This window comes from Podarcis muralis, chromosome 12, assembly GCF_964188315.1.
Source record: "Podarcis muralis chromosome 12, rPodMur119.hap1.1, whole genome shotgun sequence".
Classification (NCBI taxonomy): domain Eukaryota; kingdom Metazoa; phylum Chordata; class Lepidosauria; order Squamata; family Lacertidae; genus Podarcis; species Podarcis muralis.
In genome coordinates, this window is record NC_135666.1 from 29,023,907 (window position 1) to 29,049,839 (window position 25,933).

The 25,933-nt window shown below is 42.2% G+C and overlaps 1 protein-coding gene across 11 annotated transcripts in view; it reads left to right on the top strand.

The window, feature by feature from the left end:
• Positions 1-25,933, top strand: part of PPP1R9A (protein phosphatase 1 regulatory subunit 9A) — a 144,662-nt gene that overhangs the window by 80,517 nt on the left and 38,212 nt on the right. For 7 of the 11 annotated variants that reach the window (XM_028751100.2, XM_077936949.1, XM_028751099.2 and 4 more), the window contains exons 5-8: positions 6,863-6,967; positions 17,554-17,689; positions 22,259-22,327; positions 23,723-23,878. In XM_028751100.2, the coding sequence (XP_028606933.2) occupies positions 6,863-6,967; positions 17,554-17,689; positions 22,259-22,327; positions 23,723-23,878 (466 nt within the window). The remainder of the gene's footprint in view (positions 1-6,862; positions 6,968-17,553; positions 17,690-22,258; positions 22,328-23,722; positions 23,879-25,933) is intronic. The other 4 variants (XM_028751103.2, XM_028751107.2, XM_028751105.2 and 1 more) reach the window with 1 other exon arrangement.

The window sequence follows — 25,933 nt, forward strand, 5'->3', positions numbered from 1 at the left end:
TGAAGTTTAATTCTGAATTAATAGTTTTTGAGCAGTTTGTTTCTTTGTTTAAAAAGCCCTTATATCTCACCTTATTTTCAGAAGAAACTTGCGGCAGATAACAAATCAAAATGCCACTCAATATTTAAAACATATTTCAGTTCCCATTCCTAGCCAAACACTGGGAAACCAAAATATTAGCACAATATTTTTCTTCTTCTGGTTCCTCTTTTAAGAATTCTGCTGTTTTAGAGGACTGTTTAGAAGTAAGTTTGACGAGTAAGTGGGACTTTCAGGGGAGACCTTCCTGGTGGATTGTGCCTAATTGCCTTCACCCGTTCGCCGCAAAAAGGCACAACACTGTCTTATTTTTAATACACAGTAGTTCAGAACAAAATGTAGTAGAAAAAGAATTTAATTAAGTCTGGAGTATTCACACTCACCCCATACAACTCCTAGCGCCCATAACAAACTACAGTTCCCAGGATTCTTTGGGGGAAACCATGTGCTTTAAATGTATGGTGTGGGTGTGACCTTAAGAGGGACCAGGGAGCTGTGGAGCTGCAGATCTTCCTTTGCATCTGTAGCCCTGCTTGCTGCTCCTGGCTGGAGTGAAAGGAGCAGCATGACTCCCAATTCTGGGCTATCTGCAGCTTGGTGCAGCAGTGTCTCTCTCCAGGGAATGGACTGTCCTATGGGCTGCTGGTCCATGCCCAGTCCTGCTCTTCCACTGCAACACCCTATTTTGGAGCCCAACACCAGTTACTGCCAATAGAGCACCAGCAGCAGCAGCAGAGGCCAGAAGACGGAGACATCTGCTAAATCTTAACCCCACCCTCTCCTGCAGAATGGAGTGGGGTTAGGAGGGCAGCCTTTGGTGTTTTTTTCAAGCCACAAAATTATCTCATTTTAGAATTTATTTTTTTTTTTTTTTTAAAAACCTGTCTGCATATTGGAAGAAATGAATTTAAAAATATTAAATGAAAATGAACCATAAATGATCGTTTTAAGTTTGCTCATTAATCTACATATACTGGAAGCTGGAAGCTAGTAATGTATTGCCACTTGTTAAGTAGCTGCGCTTCCAACCAACTAACTAGCTAGCTAATCAGCCGGTTGCCTCTTTTATGAGCAAGAAATGTGTTTGACATTGTAGAATGAAAACATACTATGATTTGAAAATTGAAAATTAATGTCTAAATCTGTAAATCAACATAAAAAAATAATACAACTATTGTTCCCAGAAAGGCGCTTTTTGGGGCCCATCCATTACATGCATTACTTTTTTTAAAAAAAACAACAACACGTATGACATTGAACAGGACTGCACAACACCCTATAGAGCACGTAGCCTCAGAATATGAAGATAAAACGGGAATTATGGACTGTGAAGTGAGGAGACAAGCAAGTTAAAAATATTTTAAAAGGATGCTGATTAAAGTTACTTCTTTGTCCTCTGATTTCTACTGCACAAAATTATAGACCTCAAAGGCACATGAAAGTCATGGAGCCCAGCTCTCTGTCCTAAGGCAAGACTGTGTACAAATTAACCCCCTTAGAGATGAACCCACACTATCCAGTTATAAAGTACCAGATGCAACAATGGGAGTGGATAAGGCTTTGCCATAAGCAAGTAATAGTTTCATAAATAGAGAGCGCAGGCAAGTGACTTTACTGCTATGTAAAGGCTGGATCTATTTTTTTTTTTTTTTACTGATAAACAGTTCCCAAATGAAGGATGGTAATATGGCTTTTGCAGTTATGTCATTTAGAAATGGTTGCATTCTTCAGATTTTTTTGTCTTGTTTTTGTTTTGATATTTGTTATCAATTAATATACCAGGGGTCACAAACCAAGCACCATCCATGAAGGCTTTCATTGGTTCCCCAGACTCTGGCCTTTCATTAAAAAAGAAGTATGTCTCTAGCCCTCCCAGAAAGGAGGTTATGGAGCAAAATGTGCAAGTACCTTCTAATCAATTTCTGGGAAGCAAGAGTGGCCAGTGTGTGTGTGTGTGTGTGTGTGTGTGTGTGTGTGTGTGTTTCAGGGGTGGTTGTCTCTGATTTTGTGTTATATCACACCCCCATGACAGCCATTTTGTGATGCACTCCCGGCCTTCCCCAAAATCCAAAATGTGCCCACTGTTCCAAAACGTTTGGTGTCCCCTTCAACAAATAGTGCCTTGGATCCTAATATAGCTTAAGATAGCCCAGGGAAGGAAAGTTTCCTACTCCATTCCCTGCAGTCTGAGACTTCTGAAAAGCCTCTGTGGAGGATTGGGCAACCTGAACAGTGGAGGATGGGGCCAGAAGAGCTCATGGTGGGGAGGAGGACTGGATGGGAAACTTTCCTTCTGTGAACCTCCTTAAGCTAACATATCTTAGGATCTGAGGATTTGGGGTGATTCTCCCCTCCACAGGCACCATCCCCTCACCTGATTCCACATTGTTCAGAAGGGCCTCCTGGCACACCAGAGAGCTCCTTTCATGGGAGTGCAGGTAGCTTCACTGGGGGGAGGAGGGGATGGGGAAACTTTTCTTTTTGTCAACTTCCCTAACTTAACAACGGTCGCACGGTTTTTCTGTTTAGCAAAACTCATGGCACATGAAGTATGTTGGCTCATTTGTTGGTGCTGTTAAACATAACCTTTCAGGCTGCCAAAACAGTCCTCGGAAACCTTTTCATACATGCCAGGGGACATTATTAAGGGTTGGAAGATTATTTCCCCAAAAAATACAATTAGTAACGTGAGCTGATATGCTAGGTTGCTGAGTGGAGTCAATTATTTCGTACAAAATTTACTTTGCATTGCATATATTTGCTGAACGTATTATTCTGTAGCCCTGGCGGCATACTTGAGCTAGATGCTAAGGTTAAGGGAAGACTGCCCATTTTAAATACCTTGGCTTGAAAGGGAAGGTAGCTGATGTAGCATAGTGATTGAAAGACCAAGCTACTCACCAGGTGTGAGCCTCATCTCTTCTGTGAGCTCATTAGGTGGCCTTAGGCAACCTACAGTCTGCAGTTTCCTCCCCTCTAATAGGAAACTCAGGTGGTTTAATGCCCATCAGTTTTGAAGCAAAGCAGAGCCACTCAACAATAAGGTAGCAGTTTCTATATACTTGGAGGGCTCCCAAGGTATGCAGAAGTATGTTTTTAAATGATCTGACAAGCACCTGTGAGCTTTCAAGTTGAGATGGAAGCTGTCTGAAGGAAAGAGAACTGGCCTGCTCAAGCCTCATAATAGTTTATACTTACTTACTTTGCCAAACCTTTATTAGGTATTACAAGTATAGGCCATCATAAAACATTCATATATAAAATTTTAAAATATATACAAATAAACAGCCATGTGAAATATATGACAAAGATTTCCATTGGGATGTCTTCATGCTAAATAATGCCATTCACCACTCTAAGAGGTACTATTGACAAAAACTCAGCCACCCTTTCAGTTAATGTCAGATAGATAGAATCTGATGTTAGACTACTCAAAAAAGGGGATAGCACATGTTTGTGTGGCTGATTGTTTAATGGACAGTAGAAAAGGATATGTTCTACAGTGTCTATCATTTCTGGGGATGTTTAAATATCTCCCCTTGGCAAAAACTGAGGGGAAAACATTCAGTCGGGCTAACATAAAGGCCCTGTATTGGGCTGGAATTATTAATATTGAGATATAAGTGACTCTGTTATCTGTTGTATTTAAACCAAAGAACTTGGGAGAGCAAATTTTATTTACAGCTGACTTGATGTTTTGTTTTTCAATGTCCCTTAACCTGGTTTGAATATTGCAATAAATATATTGCTCACTTGAATTATACAAGGGTTCCAAGTCAATACTAATAGATCTAATTTTACTATGTAAGAGTTGGAACCATCTGGATTTATAAGAGTCCTAAAGTAAGTCAGAGAACAGGTTTGAAGTTTGGCAACGAAAATGGCAATGCAGCCAGTATTTTATAGTGCTAGCTCACACCCAATATTCTGTTGTGTGTATACCTAGTTTTGCACACTTGATTGAACTTGGGAGCCTCAGCATACATCTCAAGAAACTTGAGTGTATCTTATCTAAATCACTATTACATGCTTGTATCCATATTGGGATCCGCAAAAGTAGCTAGGACGACAATTTAGCTTCAAAAATCCGAATAGCAGCTGGTATAAGTTGGTTACCTTTCTGAAAATAAAAGCGAGCTACTGCTGAGGAGGTACACTTTGCCTGTTTTATAGCACTTGTACGATGGTTTGACCAACCTGAGTTGCTCTGGAATAAAATTATGAGATACGTGTGCATCTGTACTTGCTTAATTTCCTGTCCTCTTATTTTCCATTTCTCTTAATTTCCGGGAGGTTTTAGCAAGTATCCTGAATGATAATGTCTGCTGTGAGGTTAAATCCCCCTGCTTGCATTATACAAGACTGTTTCAAGAAGAAAGAACGGAAAAGTGACCCCTTTCCAACCCAACAGAACCACCCCCTTTCCCGACTACACACTATATGGCTATAAAATAGACCACATAGCTTTGAAATGCTCACATTAGCCTTGTACCGGAACATGCGAAGCTAATGTCAAACTATTTGTCAATCTAGTCCAGCATTGTGTAGTCAAGTTGGCAGGAGCTCCCCAGGTCCCAGGCGTGGTATTTCATATCAGCTGCTACCTGATCTCTTTAACATAGCAGGGGAATGCTTGGCGGAGAGTGATAGCCTTTCTCCCTCCCTCCCCTCCTGCAACTCTCCCATCCTTCAGAGGCCTAGGCTCATCTTCCATGCTGGGTGGGAACCTTAGACAGAATAACTCTTCGTGGGATGCCCAGCAAGGCTTGCAAAGATGTTTACTTCTTGTCGCTTCATATTAGCTGCTTTATTGAATATATGTTTACATGCCTGGAATGTCTCCCCCTTAGTTACTGTAATATCACTTTAATTTGGGGCGCTGCACTCTTGCTGGAAGGCAGCATTGAATTTTATTTGGTCCAGCGGCTTGAATCGGCTGCCTACCTTTTTGCATTGTCAGAGCCGTTACACGAGGAAATGTTCAAAGGAGGGGCTTTGTAAAGAGCTCGTTTTTTAAAAAATTGTGGCCACCATCCGTACTGGTAGATGCTCAGATCTGCTTTGATTATGTTTCCCTGGGCTACTTCACTTCTGCCGGTGCATTACTGGTACGTCTATGACATAATTTGTACTTATTGGTTGATAAACCATGTGCCATGCTTAATCATAGAATAATAAGCCAAGTGCAAGTAGATAAATAGGTACCGCTCCTGCGGGAAGGTAAACGGCGTTTCTGTGCGCTGCTCTGGTTCTCCAGAAGCGGCTTAGTCATGCTGGCCACATGACCTGGAAGCTGTACGCCGGCTCCCTCAGCCAATAAAGTGAGATGAGCGTCGCAACCCCAGAGTCAGTCACGACTGGACCTAATGGTCAGGGGTCCCTTTACCTTTACTCATGCCCACGGGATTGCTTCACAAAGCTGGTACCAAGTGCTAAGTACAGAATCTAACTTCCAGAGAGTTCCACCTTTAATTTAAAACACAAGCAGGTTCGTCACTGTGCAGCTCATTCTACCTTCCGTTCTCATCAGTATCATGGTTCTCTTTAATTTTTCTTTGCGCTGGCTTACCTTCCTTTCATCGTGTTCATTTTAAAACCTCACTTCTTATTTTTGAACACTTTCACTGCATTGCTCCTGGCTATTTTTCCTCTTTAATTTCTCTTAACACTCTTCCTAAAGACATCTAACGTCTCACACCTCTGCCTGGTTTTTTAGACTGGAGCAACCTGGCCTGTTATTATTAGGCAACATCTTATCTTTGGAACTCATTGCCACCAGCTGTTTGTATAATGCAGACCCACCAGCTCTTTAAAGTACCTCCAGATATATTTAGTTTCCATCCATTTTCCAATGAACTGAGTTTATAAATAAACAAGCAAACAAACATTTTGAGTGTACTACCGATAATACAGTCATGCTATAACAAAGATAGGTAAGTCTCAAGACAATAAAATGAAGGAAACCAGAGAGAGAGAGGAAGAGAGAGAGGAAGGAAGGAAGACCACAGTTCAGTGTCACAGTTGACAGATAATCTAAATTGAGGTTGCAGAAAAATGAGGGAAGGGAGATTAGGAGGAGGCTAATGCAACAGTTCGAGTTTATCACTGAGTACAGTCTTTCCAGACACTCACCTCATGTATTTATTTATTTATACTGAGCATGCCCCAAAACTCCTGTTCGAAAATTGTTTTGCCATGTGACATGGAGTGTTGCTTGGCCACATGGAACTAGTTGCCTTCTTCATTGAACCCTGGCCATGGGCAGTTCCTGGCAAAACCTAAGAAATCAGTGGGAAACTGAGCAGGGTTTGCATTGAGGATTTGCATTGCTGAGTCTTCAGTGTCCTGCCCTGCCCTGTGCACCTTTTGATATGTGGCATGAACAGCACAGCATTTGTCAGTAATAGTAATCATTATCACTAGCACATCACAATTTAAAATTTGGTACTAAAAATATTTAAAACAGATTGCAGTCACAGGAATAGGGTGTGTCTTGCACAACACAAAATGTGGGGTTTTCGTACAGCCATGTGTACATTTCTTGCCGCTGTATCTGATGCTGTATAATTTGTCCTGTTTGTTCATTTACCTCCATGGAAGTGGAGATCTGGTTCAAAAAAATACGTATCTTGATTTCAAATGGTATTTTCTTCTAAAACAACATTGTCAGTAGGAATTGACAATATTATGTATAATGCAAGATGTCATGTATGTGTTGTTGACTTAATTATGTATTGCTTCCAAATGCAATTTAAAAAGACATTATGTTTTGTTTCATATTCATTACTTAGTGTTTCTCCATTCTTTTTATTTCCTCTGAAAGGATCCAAGTAAATGACCAAATTGTAGAAGTAGATGGGATCAGTCTGGTTGGCGTCACACAAAATTTTGCTGCAACAGTCCTCAGAAACACCAAAGGAAAAGTCAGGTAACTTTGAGAAATCCTTACAAAGTACTTTTTAAATTGGTGGCACCTGTGATATTGTCTGGCCATGCAACTGCTCAATCATAAGTAAGCATATATATGTTAAGAAAATCTTTGCTACAATGGATTGTTTGTATCAGCCTTGGACAACCTGGTACCATCAGCCCCAGCCAGCATGGCCTCCATATTCAGCCTTTAAGGCCTTGCCATTTTGTCAGATTTGGCTCACAGAGGGTGGGGCAGATAAAACCCAGTCCCCCGTCCTGACTGAAGAGAAGGAAGATGGATAGGAGGAACCCCACCTTTCCAGAGATCTTTTGTCTCACCATTTGTGGCATAATTACATATTGTATTAAATGCATAGTGTGTGGTGCCATTTCTTTTTAAATTTAATGTTATGTTCAGGATTCCAATTTTCATTAGGACCAGAGCACACAGGGAGGGAAGGATTGAAAGTAAAGCCAGGGGAATCAAACCATTTTAACCAGGCATTGTTGGCACTGTTTGAGAGAAGTATTCCACAAGCAGGGTGCCACCTTGGAGAAGGCCCCATCACTATCTACGTAATCTGGAACCGACTTCAGGAGACTCCTCAGAGAAGGAGCTGGTTCATATTGGAGCAGGCTCTGGTCCATAGTCGTTCAAGCATTTTGGGGCAAAACCAACACTTACATAATATTTTAAAATTGAAATATAAATGATGGGAACAAACTGAATGCAGGGCTAGCCCTACCACTAGGCGGAGTGAGAGGAGTGCCTCCTCAGGCAGCAAATGCCAAGTGATTAGGGAACAACAGTGAGGTGCTGAGGACAGAGCTGTGTGTGTCACATGGCTTTCTCTGCACATCCTAAGATAGCCAGCCACCTGCAGATTTGGCTGCTGATCCCATTGGCTTTTGTCCCAGGAATAGGAGAGGCGCCACCATCTTGTCCATTGCCTTAGGCAGCAGAATATCTCATGCCAGACCTGACTGGACGCTGGTGAAGATCTGCTGAACACTGGCAAAATGTGTTCTGTTTGGCAAGTTAATAGCCTGGCTGCTGTTTTCAAGGCCAGACTAAGTTTCTAAATAGTCTTCAAATGCAATACATTGCAGTAGTCTAGCCTGGATGGTATCAAAGCACGGATAACTGAGGCAAAGTTATCTCTGTTCAGGAGGGTCTACAGCTCTATTCAAAGTATCACCTAATAAAGGGCTCAAACTTGAAATTTAATATTGTTTTTCTCTTCAGCTGTTATACTTCATTAGATGTTTGTAAAAAGTAAAAGCCTTCTGTGAGTGCATTTCAATTTGGGAGGTCAATTTTTTCCCATGGTAATATTTTTATTCCCAGAGTTTGTAGTTCTTAAATAAGTCTAAATGTTTAGGGCTCTTTCAGATGTCTCTGTATGTAGGGCTTGAAATGCAGGGATTGATGGTTGTCAGTAAAACAATTAAAATAAAACGGAAAGGAAAGAAGTATTAGAAATAAAACATCAAGTATAATAATGTTGCTATATAAATCAATGGTGTGCCCACATTTTGCTGTGTGCAGGTCTAGTTACCAAGCACATAGCAGGAGAAGAGGTTTTTTTTTTAATGTTTATTGGCGAGCAGAGTGAAAATTTGAAGTTTCCTTTTAGTCCAGCCCCCTCCCTCTCCGTTCCCCACACTTACAACTGGAGTTATGAAATGGAATTGTTTGACAGGAGATTTCGGATGAATAAAGATTTAGGAGGTACAGTGGTACCTCGGGTTACATAGGCTTCAGGTTACAGACTCCGCTAACCCAGAAATAGTGCTTCAGGTTAAGAACTTTGCTTCAGGATGAGAACAGAAATCGTGCTCTGGTGGCCCGGCAGCAGCGGGAGGCCCCATTAGCTAAAGTGGTGCTTTAGGTTAACAACAGTTTCAGGTTAAGTACAGACCTCTGGAACGAATTAAGTACTTAACCCAAGGTACAGTACAGAGTTATAGATTGCATTAAGATACAGAGAGGGCTACCAGCTAAGGCAGCCTTTAGAAAGAATTAGAAAGAATTATTATTATATTTAAAATAGTTTAGGATATCTTTTAGGGTGTAACACCCACAAGTTGGCTTACGTAACAGAATTTAGAAAATACATGAAATACACCACAAACAGCTTAAAAAGGTATAAAACAGTAGTTCAAGAACTATAGGCGCAAACGTTCCATAAAAAATAGTATAACCCAATTTAAACCAGCTCAGTGGTTTCATAAACTAGCAGTAGTAAAACAAAGGTAAACCAGAACAAATGAGTTGTCAAGGCCCCTTTGTAGGTATGCACTGTGAGAACTTTACGTAATTCGCTTGTAAGGGAGTGCCATCACTACAAAGCCATCACCAAGAAGACCCTACCTTTCACGCTGCCGACATGAATGTCTGAATAGAGAGCGTACAGAGTCTTCCCAGTGTTCGCTTACAGGCAGCCAGAATCATCTTCTCCACACTGCGTGGCTGACAAGATTCACCCCGACGAATTCAGCTGTGCTCCCTTTTAAGGATGCCTGTTTCCATAACACTGCTGTAGATCAAGGACCTTAGGATAAACTTATGCAAACCATCTAGAACAGGGTTACTTTCTTCCCCCATAGCTGCCGTAGTTGTAGGGGAGAGGTTACTGTGCTCCTTAACAGCTGCCTTTAATGACTTCAAGCCACAGGGAGGGAAAGGTTTTTATTTATTTATTTATTTGGTTGGTTGGTTGGTTGGATGGATGGTTGGTTAGTTAGTTAGTACACCACCCTTCATCTGAAGATCACAGGGCAGTTCACAACATGAACAGACAAAATACATAACGAAACAAAAACAAACCAGTAGCCGCCTGCCACAGACACGTTTAGAAAGCCATAGAACAGGCATAGGCAAACTTGGCCCTCCAGATGTTTTGGGACTACAACTCCCATCATCCCTAGCTAACAGGACCAGTGGTCAGGGGTGATGGGAATTGTAGCCCCAAAACACCTGGAGGGCCGAGTTTGCCTATGCCTGCCATAAAATGTTAATCAGTCAAATGCCTGGTTATAGAGGAATGTTTTTGCTGGGCTCCTAGGGACATGTAATGAAGGCACCAGGCAGGCCTCCCTGGGGAGAGTGGCTGCTGCCTGATTGCCACTTGGTGCAGTGCTGCGGCAGGAAGGTAAACGGTATTTCCATGCGCTCTGGTTTCCATCACCGTGTCCCCTTGCGCCAGAAGCTGTTTAGTCCTGCTGGCCACATGACCCGGAAAGTTGTCTGCGGACAAATGCCGGCTCCCTCGGCCTCAAAGCAAGATGAGAGCCACAACCCCACAGTCGCCTTTGACTGGACTTCACCGTCCAGGGTTCCTTTACCTTTTACCTTTATCTCTCTACTTGCAAGCTCCCATGGTGCATAAGAACATTCTATCAGAGGAAGTGCCGCACTTACCTCTACAATTGGCAGCTGCAGGTAATGAAGATTAGTAGGCGACAGTCCTCACTATTTAATTTGACAGGCAGAATTGGCAAAGTATTGCTATAGTTGCATTTCCATTTTCACATTACTGTGCAAGCTGCAACATCAAATGAATTTTAAGTAGTTTGTTTAAGTAAATTGTTCCATAATTAGCATTGTTTGCAATTGTTATTTTAAATGTGTGTGCCATTACTGGGCATACATATTTTCTAGTGTCACTGGTAATTGTCCCCTAAAGCATTCCTTCTTATCCCCCACCCCCAACATAAACGATCAAAGACATATTAGCTTAAATATGAGAAATTGTATTTGATAAATTGTGCAGAAGAAGGTTTAGAAAGAAGTTAAACTACAGCTTTGTATTTCATTTTTCTGCTTTAATTCGGTCAATACTGCTCTAGAAAGCTTACAGGGTACTACTGTTTAGTGACTTTGCTTCCTGCCAAGCTTCATGAACATTTTCTGAATGGTCATGACAATGGAAGTCACTGACCTAGAATAGATTGTTCATTGTAGCTTCCGGATATAATGTAGCTCAACTGTCTTTAGCTGACACAGTGAAGAAACTGTTAACACAAAAATGTGCTTTTTACCTTCTGAACTCTTCTTGCTTTGGCACAGCAAAATTAGGTAAATTTATCCGCATGAAATCTTTCATCCGTTTTTATATTAGCTGGAGTTAGTAGGCTCTAAAATGTTTTTACTGTCTAATGGAAATGTTTCTTTTACAATGGCTTTTGATACATTTGAGAAAGGTAAAAATAATTGCAAACTTCCTAGGATTAAAGTATTATAGTAACAAATGAAAGTTCTGCTTGTGTAAACAATGACATCCTGTTGAAATGTTTTGAGACTATGTTTCAGAATGTATAATATGTTTCTATTTATTGTAATAGGTTTTGGAAGTTGTCTCCAAGTTCAGCCTTCTTAGAAGTGCTCTGAGGACACAATAATAATAATTATTTTATTATTTGTACCCTGCCCATCTGACTAGGTTGCCCCAGCCACTCTGGGCGGCTTCCAACATATATAAAAATTTAATAAAACATTGCACATGATGCAGTAGTCTTGTTGGTACGTAATGCTAAGCCATAGTTAATCACTTATTGGATTTGAGCAGTGCTCCTGCTATGCTTCTCCTTTAGTGCAACCAGGAACAACAAATGTTTCACCAAATGTTTGGGAGAAAATTGTTTCTCCCAAACAAACCATAATCATGAAGCTAGGATATGTTCTTAGCTTGCTAGTCATGGTTTGCTAGGAGTAACAGTCCCTGTTTTGACACACTGATACAGCTTATTGTATCTGCTTGCATCAGGTGAGGAACAAAGTCAAGAGATTGGACAGTGTGCTGATTCCTGAAGCCTGTGTCCCAATAAGCAGATTCTTCTCTGTCCCATCTTCTCACACTGCCATCATACTTCTGTGGTTCACCTCTGCCTACTGGCATAAACTAGAATCCTGATCTTTGCCTTCATCCAGACTTTGATCTTGCCTGTGATGAGTTGCTGTAAATAGAGGTTACTGAGACCTGTATAAAAGGGTTGGGAGATTTTTGTAAGGTTCCTATTTTATTACAGCTGGAAGGAGACCATAACCAGTAGTTAAGGCAATGCTGTTACTCCGAGATTTAGGACTGTAAGGCTATAATATGAAGAATGCTAGTGCTTGTTACCTAGCTTGGATGTATACATGTATTTGTATAAGCATAATGGAATTCACTCTTAATTGAAGTCACTCTTGAAAGTGCAAAATGTATCCAGATTTTATGTTTTCCATCCTGTATCTTTAATGGCTTCAGGTTTTATCAGATGACAGTATTTAGATGGTTATAAGTCATTAACAGACACCCTTCCAAAGCCCTTCATATAAAACAAGCTATTCTGCACCAGTATTTCACATTGATATTATTTTAAGATAATCCAACTTGTCGTCGTTTATCCCGAGGTTGTTGTTTAATTATATTCCTCTGGAGTGGCTTAAATCTCCTTCCCCTTCTAACTAACTTCTGCTGCTTGCTTATAATCATTGTGGAATTCTGCCTCTATCTCATATCGGAGATTTTACTGCTGCTTTCTGAAGCAGCCCTATTTTCTTTTACAGAGGAATGCTCATTTAATCAGTTTCTTGCTGCTTGGCCAGCTATTGAGTTTATTTGTGTGTTAGATTCCTTATCTCTCCTTTACCATAAGACCCCAGGGCAGATTACAAGAATAAAATCACAACCCTAAAGCAAGAGAAGTGTAAAAGCAATTAAAAGTAGTTCCATATGTAAAAAATAAATCAGTGCATCCAAAAACAATTTCATATATAAAAGCAGCTAAAAATAGTTCCAATACAAATGCAGATTGGAATAAAGCTCCACTTAAAAGACTTGTTGGAAGAGGAACATCTTCACTGAGTGCCGGAAAGACAGTAGAGTTGATGTTTGTCTGATATGTAATAGGAGGAGGTTGCAAAGGGTAGGGCCACCACATTATAGGGCTGATTCCTATATTATAAGAAATGGATGTCCTGCTAAAATGGACCTCCAGTGATAGATTAGGTATTTAAGTGATGAGATGAGTTGTTGGATTACTGGGTCCCAAAGCTGTATCGGGCTTTGTACACCAGTCCCAGCATCAGCAACTTAACATGGTAGCTGATTGGCAGCCAATGCTAGTCTTCAGCAGTAATTGGACAGCAATAGTCTTTCACAGAGAGCAGTCTAGCTGCCGCATTTTGCAGTAGCTGTACTTGTAGTACAGTAGTGCCATTTGGATCCTTCTCATGGATTTCCATATGTCTGTGCATGTTTCCATTGGTGATGAAGGACTGGTCACACACTGAACATTTGTAGGGCCTTTCACCAGAATGGACCAGCATGTGGCGGTCGAGGGAGCTTGTGGAGCTCAGAGACTTTCCACAGATGCTGCAGGAATGGTCTCTCCCTCCAGTGTCCGTGTTATGCTGACGAATATGCATTGTCAACTGATTCTGAGTAGTGCAAATCTTTTCACAAAGAGGGCAGGTATAGGAAGACTTGTCATCTTTTTTTTCCTGGTTTCTCCTGCCGGTCCAATTGGGAGCAAGAGGTTTTGATGTGGACTTGGCGTTCTGAGATGGTGCAGTGCCATTTTCAGCGATCTTCCCCAAGCTCATAACAGCTGCCATTATGATGCTGACACGTTTGCAAATCTTAGAAGCAAGAGTAAACCCAAAACTTCAAAGGTGCTGCTGAGAAAAGGCTCTCTGGATTTAGGTGGTCTGGTCTTCAGCTTATTAGACAAATACCAAAAAGCAGCACACAAGGAAAGGAAGCTTCACTAGACAGTGTCAAGAAAGGAACATTAAATTCCAGAGAATAAACTCGGAGGCTTAAAGCGGTTGCACAGCAGCAGTGGCACCACGGTTCTCAAATTGTTTTGAAGGTGCAGATTTGCTGTGTGTCGGCGTCATAATTGCAGCTGTTATGAGCTTGGGGAAGGTTGCTGAAAATTTTGCCATCCACTAGACCTCTTTCTCACCCAATAATACAGAGCAGCATGCCCTTTGGAGTTGAAAATACATTCCATTTAAATTTGACATTTTTTCCATTAAGGAGGCACATCTTCCATCAGACAGAGATAAAGGACCAAAAATGGGGCTGTAAAGTATCTCCCAATGGTCTCTACTGTGGAATTAGTTTTATCCGTTGTGCTGAATTTTTTGGCTTGCTTTTTAACTGCTTCTGGGGTTTGGGAGAGAATTTTTTGTTTGTGTCTGTCTTCATTTATTTAGTTTGTTTGCACCCCACCTTTATTTCCTTGTGGAACTCAAGGTGGCATATTTCTGAGTTCTCCCACCCAGGCTCTGACCATGTCTAGACCTGCTTTTCTTCAACAAGGTGCCCTAGTACTAGCCTCAGAATAATTGAAGAGTGACTTCCTGAGCAGAGTGTTCTCCTGTGAGACGTTATCTGGGATTTTAGGCATCACTGGTGTCAAAGGGCACAACCCCCAGGAAGCACTCTTGCACAGCTCACCTTCGTTTCTGTAGGGGTTGCATCAGAAAACTGGACTTTGGTAGACTTTGCCTATAATCTGTTGGTTCCTGCTGTGTGACTTCACACAGTTTATTATACTTCCTGTTGCCTCTAATCATATTGTATGTCTCTCAATGCAGTCTTGCCAGTACTAAAGTACATGTCTACTTCTAGTGAACCAGTAATAGGAAGTATATAATTAGCAGGGTTATTGAAGTCCTTTTGCTTTGGTGGCTAATCTTTTAGGCAGTGATTCAGAAAATTATGCCTCTTTTATGCTGGTTTCTGGCTGCATAATCAGAAATGGAATACATTTCAATATTTAATTAAACATCTTGCACTTTAGAAAATCCACATACACCCCCGTCTGTAAACTGCTTTAAAGTATGTACTATTTATGGAATGCTGGGAAATGGGGTCTTTATACGGCCTCTCCACAAAGTAGCCCACCCCCAAATATTCATGAGAAAGAGACTGCTGGAAGGGCAGAAGTCTCCAGCAATTCACTTTGTGCATTCAGATGGGGACTGGTGCAGACATCCTTGGCCTTGGTGGGGTCCATAAGATCCAATTCATGTGAGCAAACTTATAAAAATGGCAGTTTCAGCTATACTATATTGTTGTTTTCCGGCAAGAAAATGAAATGCTATGTCCATCAATATTCACAAGCTTATGACATGACAAGCTTGCAGTTTGGTTAACCAATGTTTCAGCTGAATTGGTGAAATGGGCCTTGGCTGTCCTGGCTTCAGATATTCTCAAGCCTAGTCTTGATTCCTTCCCAGCCCCTGGCTTTTATCATGGCCTTCTCCAGATCCTTTTGAGACAGTTTTGCTGCCTGAGATGAAGGACAAGATGGCGCCGCCCCCCATTCCACATACAGAAGCCAATCAGGCTGACAGCTGAATTTCAGTTCAACCCTCTTGAAGGATTAGCAACATCCCTCACCAACACCCAAGGGCAGCAAACTAGACTAGAGGACATAGGGCAGGCTACACAGGCCTGCCCTCTAACACCTTGTTACTGTTTCTGGCCCCCAGTCTCTCTCACCTGAGGGGGACACCTCACAGTAAGACCAGCCATGTTTTGAGGGACAAGCGTAATATAGGTTAATATGCGTTTTAGGCATACTCTCTCTTCTTAGCTGTTTGGTATCGCAACGTGCCCCTGAGTGCATCACTTCAGATAAGATCATTTTAGATACCATTCTTCCTACATTGTTGGCAACTTGGTATATGCCAAATTGCATTCCTGTCTGCTTCTCCCTATGATTTAATGTCTGACCAGTGACTCAGCAGAAGTGATGATCTTGAGAACTTGTGTTACAGATTGACACAGAATCTTAAATTCCACTGGAGAATTTGTAGCCTCTGCACCTCAGATCAGACAAGGTATATCACATGGCACAGGAACCTTTCTGCAATCAAGATGGCCTGGGTCTTTCTCCTTGAGTTCTATGGAGTAAAGTCAGGACATAAATGGAATATATAACTCAGATAATCTTTCAGCAAAATGAAAAAGAAAAAACAACCCAAAACCATGCATCCTATATAACACACTGTGGTATGGAAGGGAATTAATTGGCTATGGAGTACAGCTATAGAAAATGCTTTTGTCTGTAAATCTCTGCAGCCTTTTTATAGCCTCTAACTAAAGTACACTTTCCTGCTTTTGAGTTGTTTTTAAATCCTCCTTTGCTTTTGCGATTTAGCAGGCCATTGATTGAATTACATGATGTGCCAGTGTCCACAAGGCTTGCGGCCTGAATAAATTTAAAAGCAATAAAAATAGCAATTAGCATGAAGGCATAGGGAAATGGAAGGAACAGTAGGAACTATTCCCTCTATAATCAGGGAACAATGGAACATTTCTCAAGAAAATGTGGAGATGAAGGGGAAGTGGTTGTGCCTAAAATGTATGGCCCAAGACTGTTAATTTATGCAGTTAAATAAAGAACTAAACATCTGCGTATGCACTGCATGCCAAGGAAAGGAGTGCATAATATGCCAGGAATCATTTATATTTGCACAGTGTGATTAGGCTGCCACAGGTTTGCAGCGGCATGCTTATTTTAAAGTAGTTCCCTGATTTTGAGGAGAATGCATGGAATGTAGGCAGCAGGACTTAAAATTCTTTGTTGGGATCCACAGGCCCTTGAGGTGTGTGTTGTTGTCTCCGGACATGTGCCAGGGTTTGTCGTCACCATCCCTCCATGCGTCCATCCACTGCATTGGAGGCTTTTCAGGGTCAGGGTCAGGCAGCAGAGGAGACCCTGTTTGGAAGGGGGGTCTTCAGCAGCTCTGTGTGTGTGAAGCTGTTTGCAGGGCCCATTTGATCCAAACCATAGTCAGCATTTTACCATTTACTCTGTCTTTTCGTTTCTCTCCCCCCTGCCCCCATTGATTTGTTGCATCCAGCCACAGCTTTCTCAGCTCAGGGGCTTTATGGACACTGATCATGTACACCATCTTCTTTCATAATACATATTGAAGTAGCTGCAAACCATTGAGGGAAGACATGCATTTATGAATGCAACCCAGTGTACAGAAATTCACATGCCCGTTGTCAGACAGGATCTGACTGGTGACTGACATCTGAGCTGCAAAAGGAGGGCAGGCACACACTTCCCTCTTCCATGCCTACTTTGCTGTTGGTAAACCATGGCTGTTGCCTTCTCATATCAAGAAATTCTTTATTAGGAAACCAGAATATACCAGCAAGGACAGGATCCCTCCTCTCATTGATGCACTCAGGTCACCATCTCTCCCTCTATTCATAGAAAGTGTTTTGTAACACTGCAGTATAAACATTTGTGATTTTAGGTCATGGAGAAACTCCCCTAATTGCAACGGCATGGTTTTATTATCATTGTGACTTCCATTTTGAACTTGTGTCTAGCACAATACAGTTCTAAAACAATTGTGCATTGGTAATAGATGAACATGTATTTATTTGTTTTTAAACAAGACATTTGGGCATGTGTTATGCAGCTTTCATGTAGTGGACTCCAGTCTACGAAACCTTATGCTATAATCGAGTTGTTAGCCTTTAGTGTGCAATAATATTGCTTTTGCTGCATTTGGCCATCATTTCATATATCATACGGAGAAGACAGCAAATGATTTGTGTTCCCTGATGTTCTCCTCAGGTTTATAATTGGCAGAGAAAGGCCAGGACAAGTAAGTGAAGTGGCTCAGCTGATTAGCCAGACCCTAGAGCAGGAACGTCGCCAAAGAGAGCTTTTGGAACAGCATTATGCACAATATGACGCAGATGACGATGAGGTAATATGTTTGTTCTTTCTCTTGTAACTTCGTGAAGTTCCCTTTCCTGCATTTCATTCTCTCTCAAATGCTTTGTCTAATCACAGTAGGAAACGACTCCTTTTGCAAATGAACATCCCCACCCCGTTTCACAAGACCACAATCATAGATAGTCATGTTAGGCACAATAAATTTCTCTGTAAATATGTAAGAGTGTTGTTGCTGAAAGCACTCTCTGGGTTGCGGCAGAAAAAATGCACTTCTGAATGCTAAGTAGGGCTCCATATTGTCCCTGGTGTTTCTGGTCCTCGATACATGTCGTGTCGCTTTCAGATTCTTCTTCTTTTAAACAAAAAACTTGACAACCCTACTTTGATTTTTTTTTTTAAATACAAGTTTCCAGTCCTCACCTCTGACCCAAAATGGGGGACGGGGACGACGACAAACAAACAAAGGAGGAAAGAGACATATTTTTATGCCTTCTGAGGACCAATTCATATCCACTCATGTGGTGAAATAATCACAAAATGATTTTACTGTCTCAGTTTTACATGGTGAATATTCCTTATGAATGCACATCAGTGTGGTGACAGTTGGTATTTACCATGTCAGTGAGTTTCTTAGTTCTCAGGCTTCAGTAAATACCAGCTGTCACCACGCATGGCACATCCACATCTTTTTTTCCTTGTCAATTAAATTACTTGCCATGCTAATCAAGAAATGGCTTTCCTGTATCAATAATAATAATAATAATAATAATAATAATAATAATAATAATAATAGTTCTTTTTAAGTATGTCTATATTGCCTTTCAAAAAAAATTGGTCTTCAAAGTGGCTTACCAAGTTAATGTTATATAATATGAAAACAACACACCTAAAAAGAAAGTAACCAAATATCCAAAATAAACTAGACAACAGTGAAGCAGTTCTAGATTATTAGCTTTTACTATTAGATTATTACTTTTAGTCTGGTGGTATAAAGGTAACACTGCTGCTGCCCAGCACATATGTCTATAGAGGGAGTATTTATGGGGAGATCTTTTGGACAGTAGTCCTTTCGATAACTTGCTCCCAAACTGATTAACTCTTTATAGGTTAAAGCAAGCACTGCGAATTGAGTCTGGAAACAAACTGGGAGCCTGCACATATACTGTAGTACTGGTCAAATACGTTCACCACATTGAATCTAGTCGTCATATTCTAGACCAGCTGAAGTTTCTAAACACTTCAGCTGGTCTATATATACCGTATTTTTCGGACTATTGGACGCACCGGTCCATAGGACGCACCTAGATTTGGGGGGGGGGGGAAATAAAGGCAAAAAAATTTATTCCCCCCCCCGCCAGGCGCGGGGCTGGGGCGGGGAAGCCCGAGCTTCCCCCTCCCCCAGAACGGGACCCAGAGCCATGCCGAAGCTGCGCGCAGCTTTGGCATCGCTCTGGGAGCTTGCGGGGCTGGGGGAGGAGGAAGCCTTCCGCCAGCCTCCAAACCATGTCGGGAGACAGCGGGATGGCGCGCTGCGCCTCTCCCGCTGTCCCCCGAGTTTGCGGGGCTGGGCCAGCCTTCTAACCAAGTCGGGGGACAGCGGGAAGGGCGCGCTGCGCCCCTGCCGCTGTCTCCCGAGTTTGCGGGGCTGGCGACGGGGAGGAGCAGGCTTCTCCCCCCGCCAGCCTTCTAGCCAAGTCGGGGGACAGCGGGAAGGGCGCGCTGCGCCTCTCCCGCTGTCCCCCGAGCTTGTGGGGCTGGCGGTGGGGCTCTCCTGAAGCCTGGAGGTTGTGGGGCTGGTGGTGGGGAGAAGCAGGCTTGCTTCTCCCACCCCCAGCCTCCAGATCAGGTTGGGGAATAGCGGGATGGCGGAGCGCCGCCATCCCGCTATTCCACGACCTGATCTGGAGGTTGTGGGGCTGGGGGGGGGGGAGAAGCAGGCTTGCTTCTCCCACCCCCAGCCTCCAGATCAGGTCGGGGAATAGCGGGATGGCGGAGCGCCGCCATCCCGCTATTCCCCGACCTGATCTGGAGGTTGTGGGGCTGGGGGGGGGGGAGAAGCAGGCTTGCTCCTCCCACCCCCAGCCTCCAGATCAGGTCGGGGAATAGCGGGATGGCGGAGCGCCGCCATCCCGCTATTCCCCGACCTGATCTGGAGGTTGTGGGGCTGGGGGGGGGGGAGAAGCAGGCTTGCTTCTCCCCCCGCCAGCCTCCAGATCAGGTCGGGGAATAGCGGGGTGGCGGCTCTGCGCCTCCCCGCTGTCCCCAGCTTTTGGGTGCAGGCTGCTGCCCGCAAGCCTTGCGAGCCCGCGGGACATCCCGCCGGGCTTGCAAGACTTGGGATAGCTTCCTGAAGCCTGGAGAGCGAGAGGGGTCGGTGCGCACGGACCCCTCTCGCTCTCCAGGCTTCAGCAAAAGCCTGCATTCGCACCATAGGACGCACACACATTTCCCCTTCATTTTTGGAGGGGAAAAAGTGCGTCCTATAGTGCGAAAAATACGGTACAGGGGCATCTCCATGTATAACACACTGCATTAATCAAGCCTAGACACAACCAAAGGAAGAACTGTTGCGAGATCATCTGTTGCTGGAGGGGATGCAATTTTACCTGGCAATATGTAACTTGGTCTTGAGTTCATATAACAAGATTTCTCAAGGCCTGACCAAGCTTTTCATATTGGAGAGTAAGAACTGTGCAGTTCAGGCAGTACTTCACCCCTGAGAGTTCTGCCCAGGGTGATATGCATAGCAGGCCTTGATCTTGCTTGCTTGCTTTCTCCTCTGATGCCTTCATCACAAGTAGAATGTATAGAGAAACCCAGAACAACTCATGGTTCATTCATTACCTTCCCACTGTGGTGGAGGAAGCCTAGGAGTAGTGAGAGAAGGAGTGCACAACATTTATGTACAAAATTTGCATTCTATTTTTCTACTGTAGTTATAGTGCTCAGAGCAGCTAACAACAATGTAAAACTAACCACCTTAGCTGCAAATAATAATAATAATAATAATAATAATAATAATAATAATAATAATAATAATAATATCATTGATTATACATACTGCTGGCAGAAGCATCTTTAAAAACAAGTGGTGAGTTCTAAAAACTCTCAACCAATCCTATTGATGAAATAGTCTCTCAGAACAGTAAAAGTTTTTTACAATAAATGCCAACATTTTCAAGAATTGTAGTTTCTCGTTTTCCATGTTTATGGAATTTTTTTGCAAATTATGTTGTTTCTGTGCAACTTAAATAGGAACATTTTCTGCAGCCTTCCAGCTCTAAAAAGACTTCACATTTAGATATCAGTGCTAAAGAAATCATTCCGCTGTTATCAAGAGAAGAAAGCAGTATATCTCTTTTTTGATGGGGAAAAAAACATGGCTACTAACTTTTATAGGATGGAGATATGGATGTAGATGTAGATATAGATATAAAATTTAAGCCTGAGTTTAAAGTAATTCTTTTATTTGAGTTTAAAAAAGACTAGCTCTGATGCCCAACACTTGTCTGAATTTTGTTTTTCTCGTGGAAGATTTGGCTGGCTCTTTATTAAGAGCAAGGTTTGTTAATACACTGAAGCTCTGTTATCGGTCCAGGCAGGAGATTATTTTTATCTCGCTGTAATTAGTTTTGAAGGTTTTGTTGTGTAAGGAGATGCTTCAAGTATAACCCTCCCCAAGGCCTACTATATATACATGTTACTTTACAAGTTTTTCCCAATTTTATTTTTACTTGTTATTGGAGATGGGGAGATCAATGGCATTTTGCAGATAGCTGAAAGTCAATTAGCATGCAATGATGCAGCCCTTAACTCAAAGTATGAAGCGAAATCACATAGCCAGAAAGGACATGGTGTTGTTCCACATTTGATAAACCAACAACAAACTCAGATCTTCAAGTGACAGCCTCTATGAAGCCAAAATGCCACCATCCATGGCAGAAACAACTCACTGAGTGGGCCAATGCTGCTGCACTACCTTCCTGGCAGGTGGGTCGCTGTGGCGTAATGGGATGGCTGAGGCAATGGGGAGGCCAGCACAGTACAAACACACCAGTGGAGCCAATCAGGTCTACCTGCCAGTATGTTTGCACCAAGCCGACTTCTTCACCCCTCTCCTTACCAGTAAGCAACAGGAACCCGCCCACTGGGTTGCAATTTCAGTGAGCAATTTCTGATTCATGCCTAATACAGAGGTGTACCAGCAGGCTTAGAGGAGCACAAAACTTTGCAGAAGTGCAGAACATTTGCAGGCAGGTGAACTCAATGGGGAGGAAACCTAAAACAATTCAACTAAAACTAAACATGCTCAGTGGGCACAGAAGAGAGGGGGAACTGGGTGGAGTACCCTGAACAGGACACTGCAAAATTTTGCTGTGGGTATCATTTGTTCCCATTGCCCTCTGATTCAGCATGGTGTTAACTTGTCATCTGAACTCCATTAGTAAGAAACCAAGGCAAATATGGTACTTGCTTTCAGAGTTCCTTGCTCCTGCTTCGTGGATGATTGTAGAAACTATACAGAAGACAAAGAGTTTGTTGACCATCGTATTAATGTGTAGAAGAGTTCTTATTTAATGTTTGTTATCAACTGTTTTAGAATACTGACAGAGAATGTCATGGAGCCTCAGGCAACTACAATAAAAATAACAACTGTTACCTTAAAAAGGTTTGTGAAGAAAGTAACTTGCCTCTGATTCGTTGCTTCATGTGGCGTACTAATCATATTTTGAGATGTGGCTTATTAATTCAACATAATTTCTAAACAGCTAATGTTGCTACAGTCCCTCCTTCATTTATTCAGTTGCAGGCCGAAATATGACTACCCACTGGTATAGCAGTTGGGACTTTGACTAGGGAATCCCGTTTTGATCCGAACACAGCTATGGAGTTAGTAGGTGGCACTGGAATGATCCTTGGTCAGTTCCCACGCAGCCCTCTTATAAAAGAGAGAACATGTACAAAAGACTCTCTGTGTCTGCAGTAGCTGCAGGTTCTTAGAAGCAACTCTGGCAGGAAAGCATCTGTCTAGCCTTCACTTGGATGTGCTTCTGGCAAGAAGAGGTCCTTCACTGCTTATTTGGTTCCTTTATTTTTTTGAGACAGGAACGTGGTTTCCCCAGCTGCCTTCCTTCCTTGTTCTTTCTGGCAATAACTGTTTTTTTTTATGATCTCCTCTCCTAACTTCTGCCTAGAGCAGTCAGTGCCCGAGAGAACCAGGAAAGCAGACAAAGCTGTAATTTCCTTCTTCCCTTTGGCAAGAAAAGGTGAGGTAGATGCTTCTGGCAAGAAGAAGAGTGATCTTTCTTAGCAGGAGTCTGGAGCAAAACGAAGGTGGACAGAAGGCTTTCCAGACATGGCCACTTCCCATGTCACCCCTCAAGAATCTGTTCAAGTTGTGTGCCACTGCAGGTACAGGGGAGGTTTCCGTACACATGTCATTGAGAGGGGATTGTGCATCTTCTGGTAGTCTGTTTAACAGGGTGCTTGTGAGGCAGAATCAGTTAACTCTGCATATTCCCCTGCACTCCTAATAAAGGAAGGATGGGACCTGTGCAAAAGGAAAGAAAGATAGATATGCAATTCCTGTGATCTTAGCCATTAGAATTCTGCTGTACTTTTAGAATTTAGAACTTTCCAAAAGATTCTACCCTGTGCTTTTTGTTACTAGTGCTTTTTCACGCTTGCTCGCTTTATTTCCCCAATATTTTTTTTTAAAGTTTGTTTATTATTATTTATTTAACAACACGTATATACTGCTTACTGGAAGAAAACACTTCTAAGCGGTTTACAATGAAAAGTAAAAAAAAAGTTGAAAATGCCAATAAAAGCAAACATTAAACAAACAAGTTACATAAACAATTAAAATATAAACTAAAACTAGCAATTATGAAACACATATTAAAATCGCAAATCAAGATCACAAATCAAGTGAAATGCCTGGGTAGGCTTTCTTGATCAAGCAAGCCTACCCAGTTTTTGTTTTGAAAACTGCGTTCCGTGAGGTCCTATATTTCATTAAGGAGAAAGAATTTCAGAAATGCTTTAATTTTTTGCTTCTAAGACAGGAGAATATGCCACAGATGAAGATGAGGACGACATGGGGCCTGTCCTTCCAGGAGGTGATATGGCCATTGAAGTGTTTGAGCTTCCTGAAAACGATGACATGTTTTCCCCGACAGAAGTGGACACCAGCAAACTGGCTCACAAATTCAAAGAGGTAGGGTGGGGAGAGGACAGAGTTTGGGTTTCAGACAGTATTGATTCATCCAATTGCATTCTTTGTGGATGGGGATTCCTCTCTGTAAATGATTTAATTGATTTCCCACTGACGTTCAAAATCAATATATGTAAATGGCTGGAGCTAGTCTGCTCTTGTTAAATGAGACAAATTGTGTCAGTTCTTTTTAACATGTGTTGCTGTAATGGTCATGGTGTTGTTTTTGTCAGAGGGTCTGTAAACAAGCTGGGACAAATGATCAGAATGAAAGCTACATTCCTAAAAAATTCACTGAATAGGTCATACTGATTCAGGACCAAGTTGCCTGGGGATTGCAGCCAGATAATTACCGTAGTTATAAATCTGATGCTCTCACTTTTCACTTAAACAAATCATTACTGGTCATTTGATTATCCTAGTCTAATGTGCCTAAAATACTTGCTTGTTCAATCTCCAGCTTAAAATTCAGTTTATGGCTGCAGACCTATGAACACCTACCTGGCAATGTCCAGCTGAATGCAGCAAGATGTTCCCAACTAAACATGTCTTCCCTGCACGCCCTTGCCTTCTGTTTGCCAGAGCGAAGGTGTCGAAAGCTGTTGGGCTCTAAGTGAGTCCCTTCCTTTTGTCCTGGAAGAACAAAGCAAGTTCAATCTGAACTATTTTATCCTAGCGTAACTAGGGTTGGAGTGATAGTAGGAGTATGACCAGGGTGGAAGGGTGGATATTCAAAGGACTTTTGTAGCCTTACGTTGTGATGCTGTGCATGGTGTACTAGGGATGTTTGAGGATTTGGTTTGGCCCACATTTTTAAGTAAACTGATCTTATTCATTCTTTCCTGGACTAATACACGGATTGGAGCACAGTTACCCTTTTGATTTCTGTGCTGCTTTGAATTTTGCAGTGCAGCTCTAAAAACATACAAAAATATGTGTTAAATGTGTATGATAAATGTGTACTGAGATAATGAGAATGCTTGTGCTGTTGTTTTTTTTAAAAAGCAATGATTGGAGATTCACATTGAAACAGGGCAGAACGGGTTTAGGAATGAGCATACTGCAGAGCTGTCGAGGCGTTTAGAATTGTAGCCTGGAGATGGTTTTCTTTCTTCTTTGGGTGCTGTGTTTTGACTTCAGTTAGAAGTACACTCACATGCTTTATGTTGCACAACTTTCTCTTGCAGAAACGTATCCTTCCTAAAAACCGCAGGATGCTCTCTGGTTTGTCATTAAGGCAGGCTTGTTTGCTTCAGCTGCAAGCTCTGTGGGACCTACTGCGCTATGTTCCGACAGTTATCTGACTATGCAGTCAGCGTTCGTTATTTATTTTTTATAAGAGGGAGGTTCTGTTTTAGTAGCGCAGGAAAGAGAAAACTGATAAAGCCATCTGCACCTGAGCAGATTGTATTTTACAAAACTCTTTGAGGGTCTGTTTGTTTTGCATTATTTACTGAACAGCCTAAATATAGTTCACTTGCTTGTGTAAGTGTTTTCAAAAAAGCAAGTAAGAGGGGGCTAGAAGCTACGTGGTGCACTGTAATTTTCAATTAAGCTGTGAAAGTGCTGGATTCATGCGCTGAACACAGGAGCGGATCGCTGGACTGTACAGTCTCAGGATTTGGAGATACAGGTTTTTCTCAGTTTAAAAGGATGGATTAAACTGTAAGAGTTGCAGGAGAAATAATTTAAGACTTTTGATTGGCTTTAAGGCTAGGTGTTCTGTGCTTCTCTGTTGCAAAATTTATTCAGGGAATTGCTTTTTACGTGGAATTTATATAAAAAAATATAGCATATTGGAATCAGATTACCTGAAGAACCACATTTTAAAAGATGAATCTGCCTGGGGCCTGAGATCTGCAGGAGATGCCCTCTTTTGCTTCCTGCCAATATCAGAGCAAGGGCGAGTGTGGCGGATGCACAAAGCCACCCTTCTGATAGTGGTGTGTCTGCCGCCTAATGGAGTGGAGGTTGGGCAAGGTGGTGGCAAGAGTGGAACAGTGCAAGCACACTGGCAGAGCCAATCTGGTGTTCCTGCTGGTGCACCCACACAGCCCC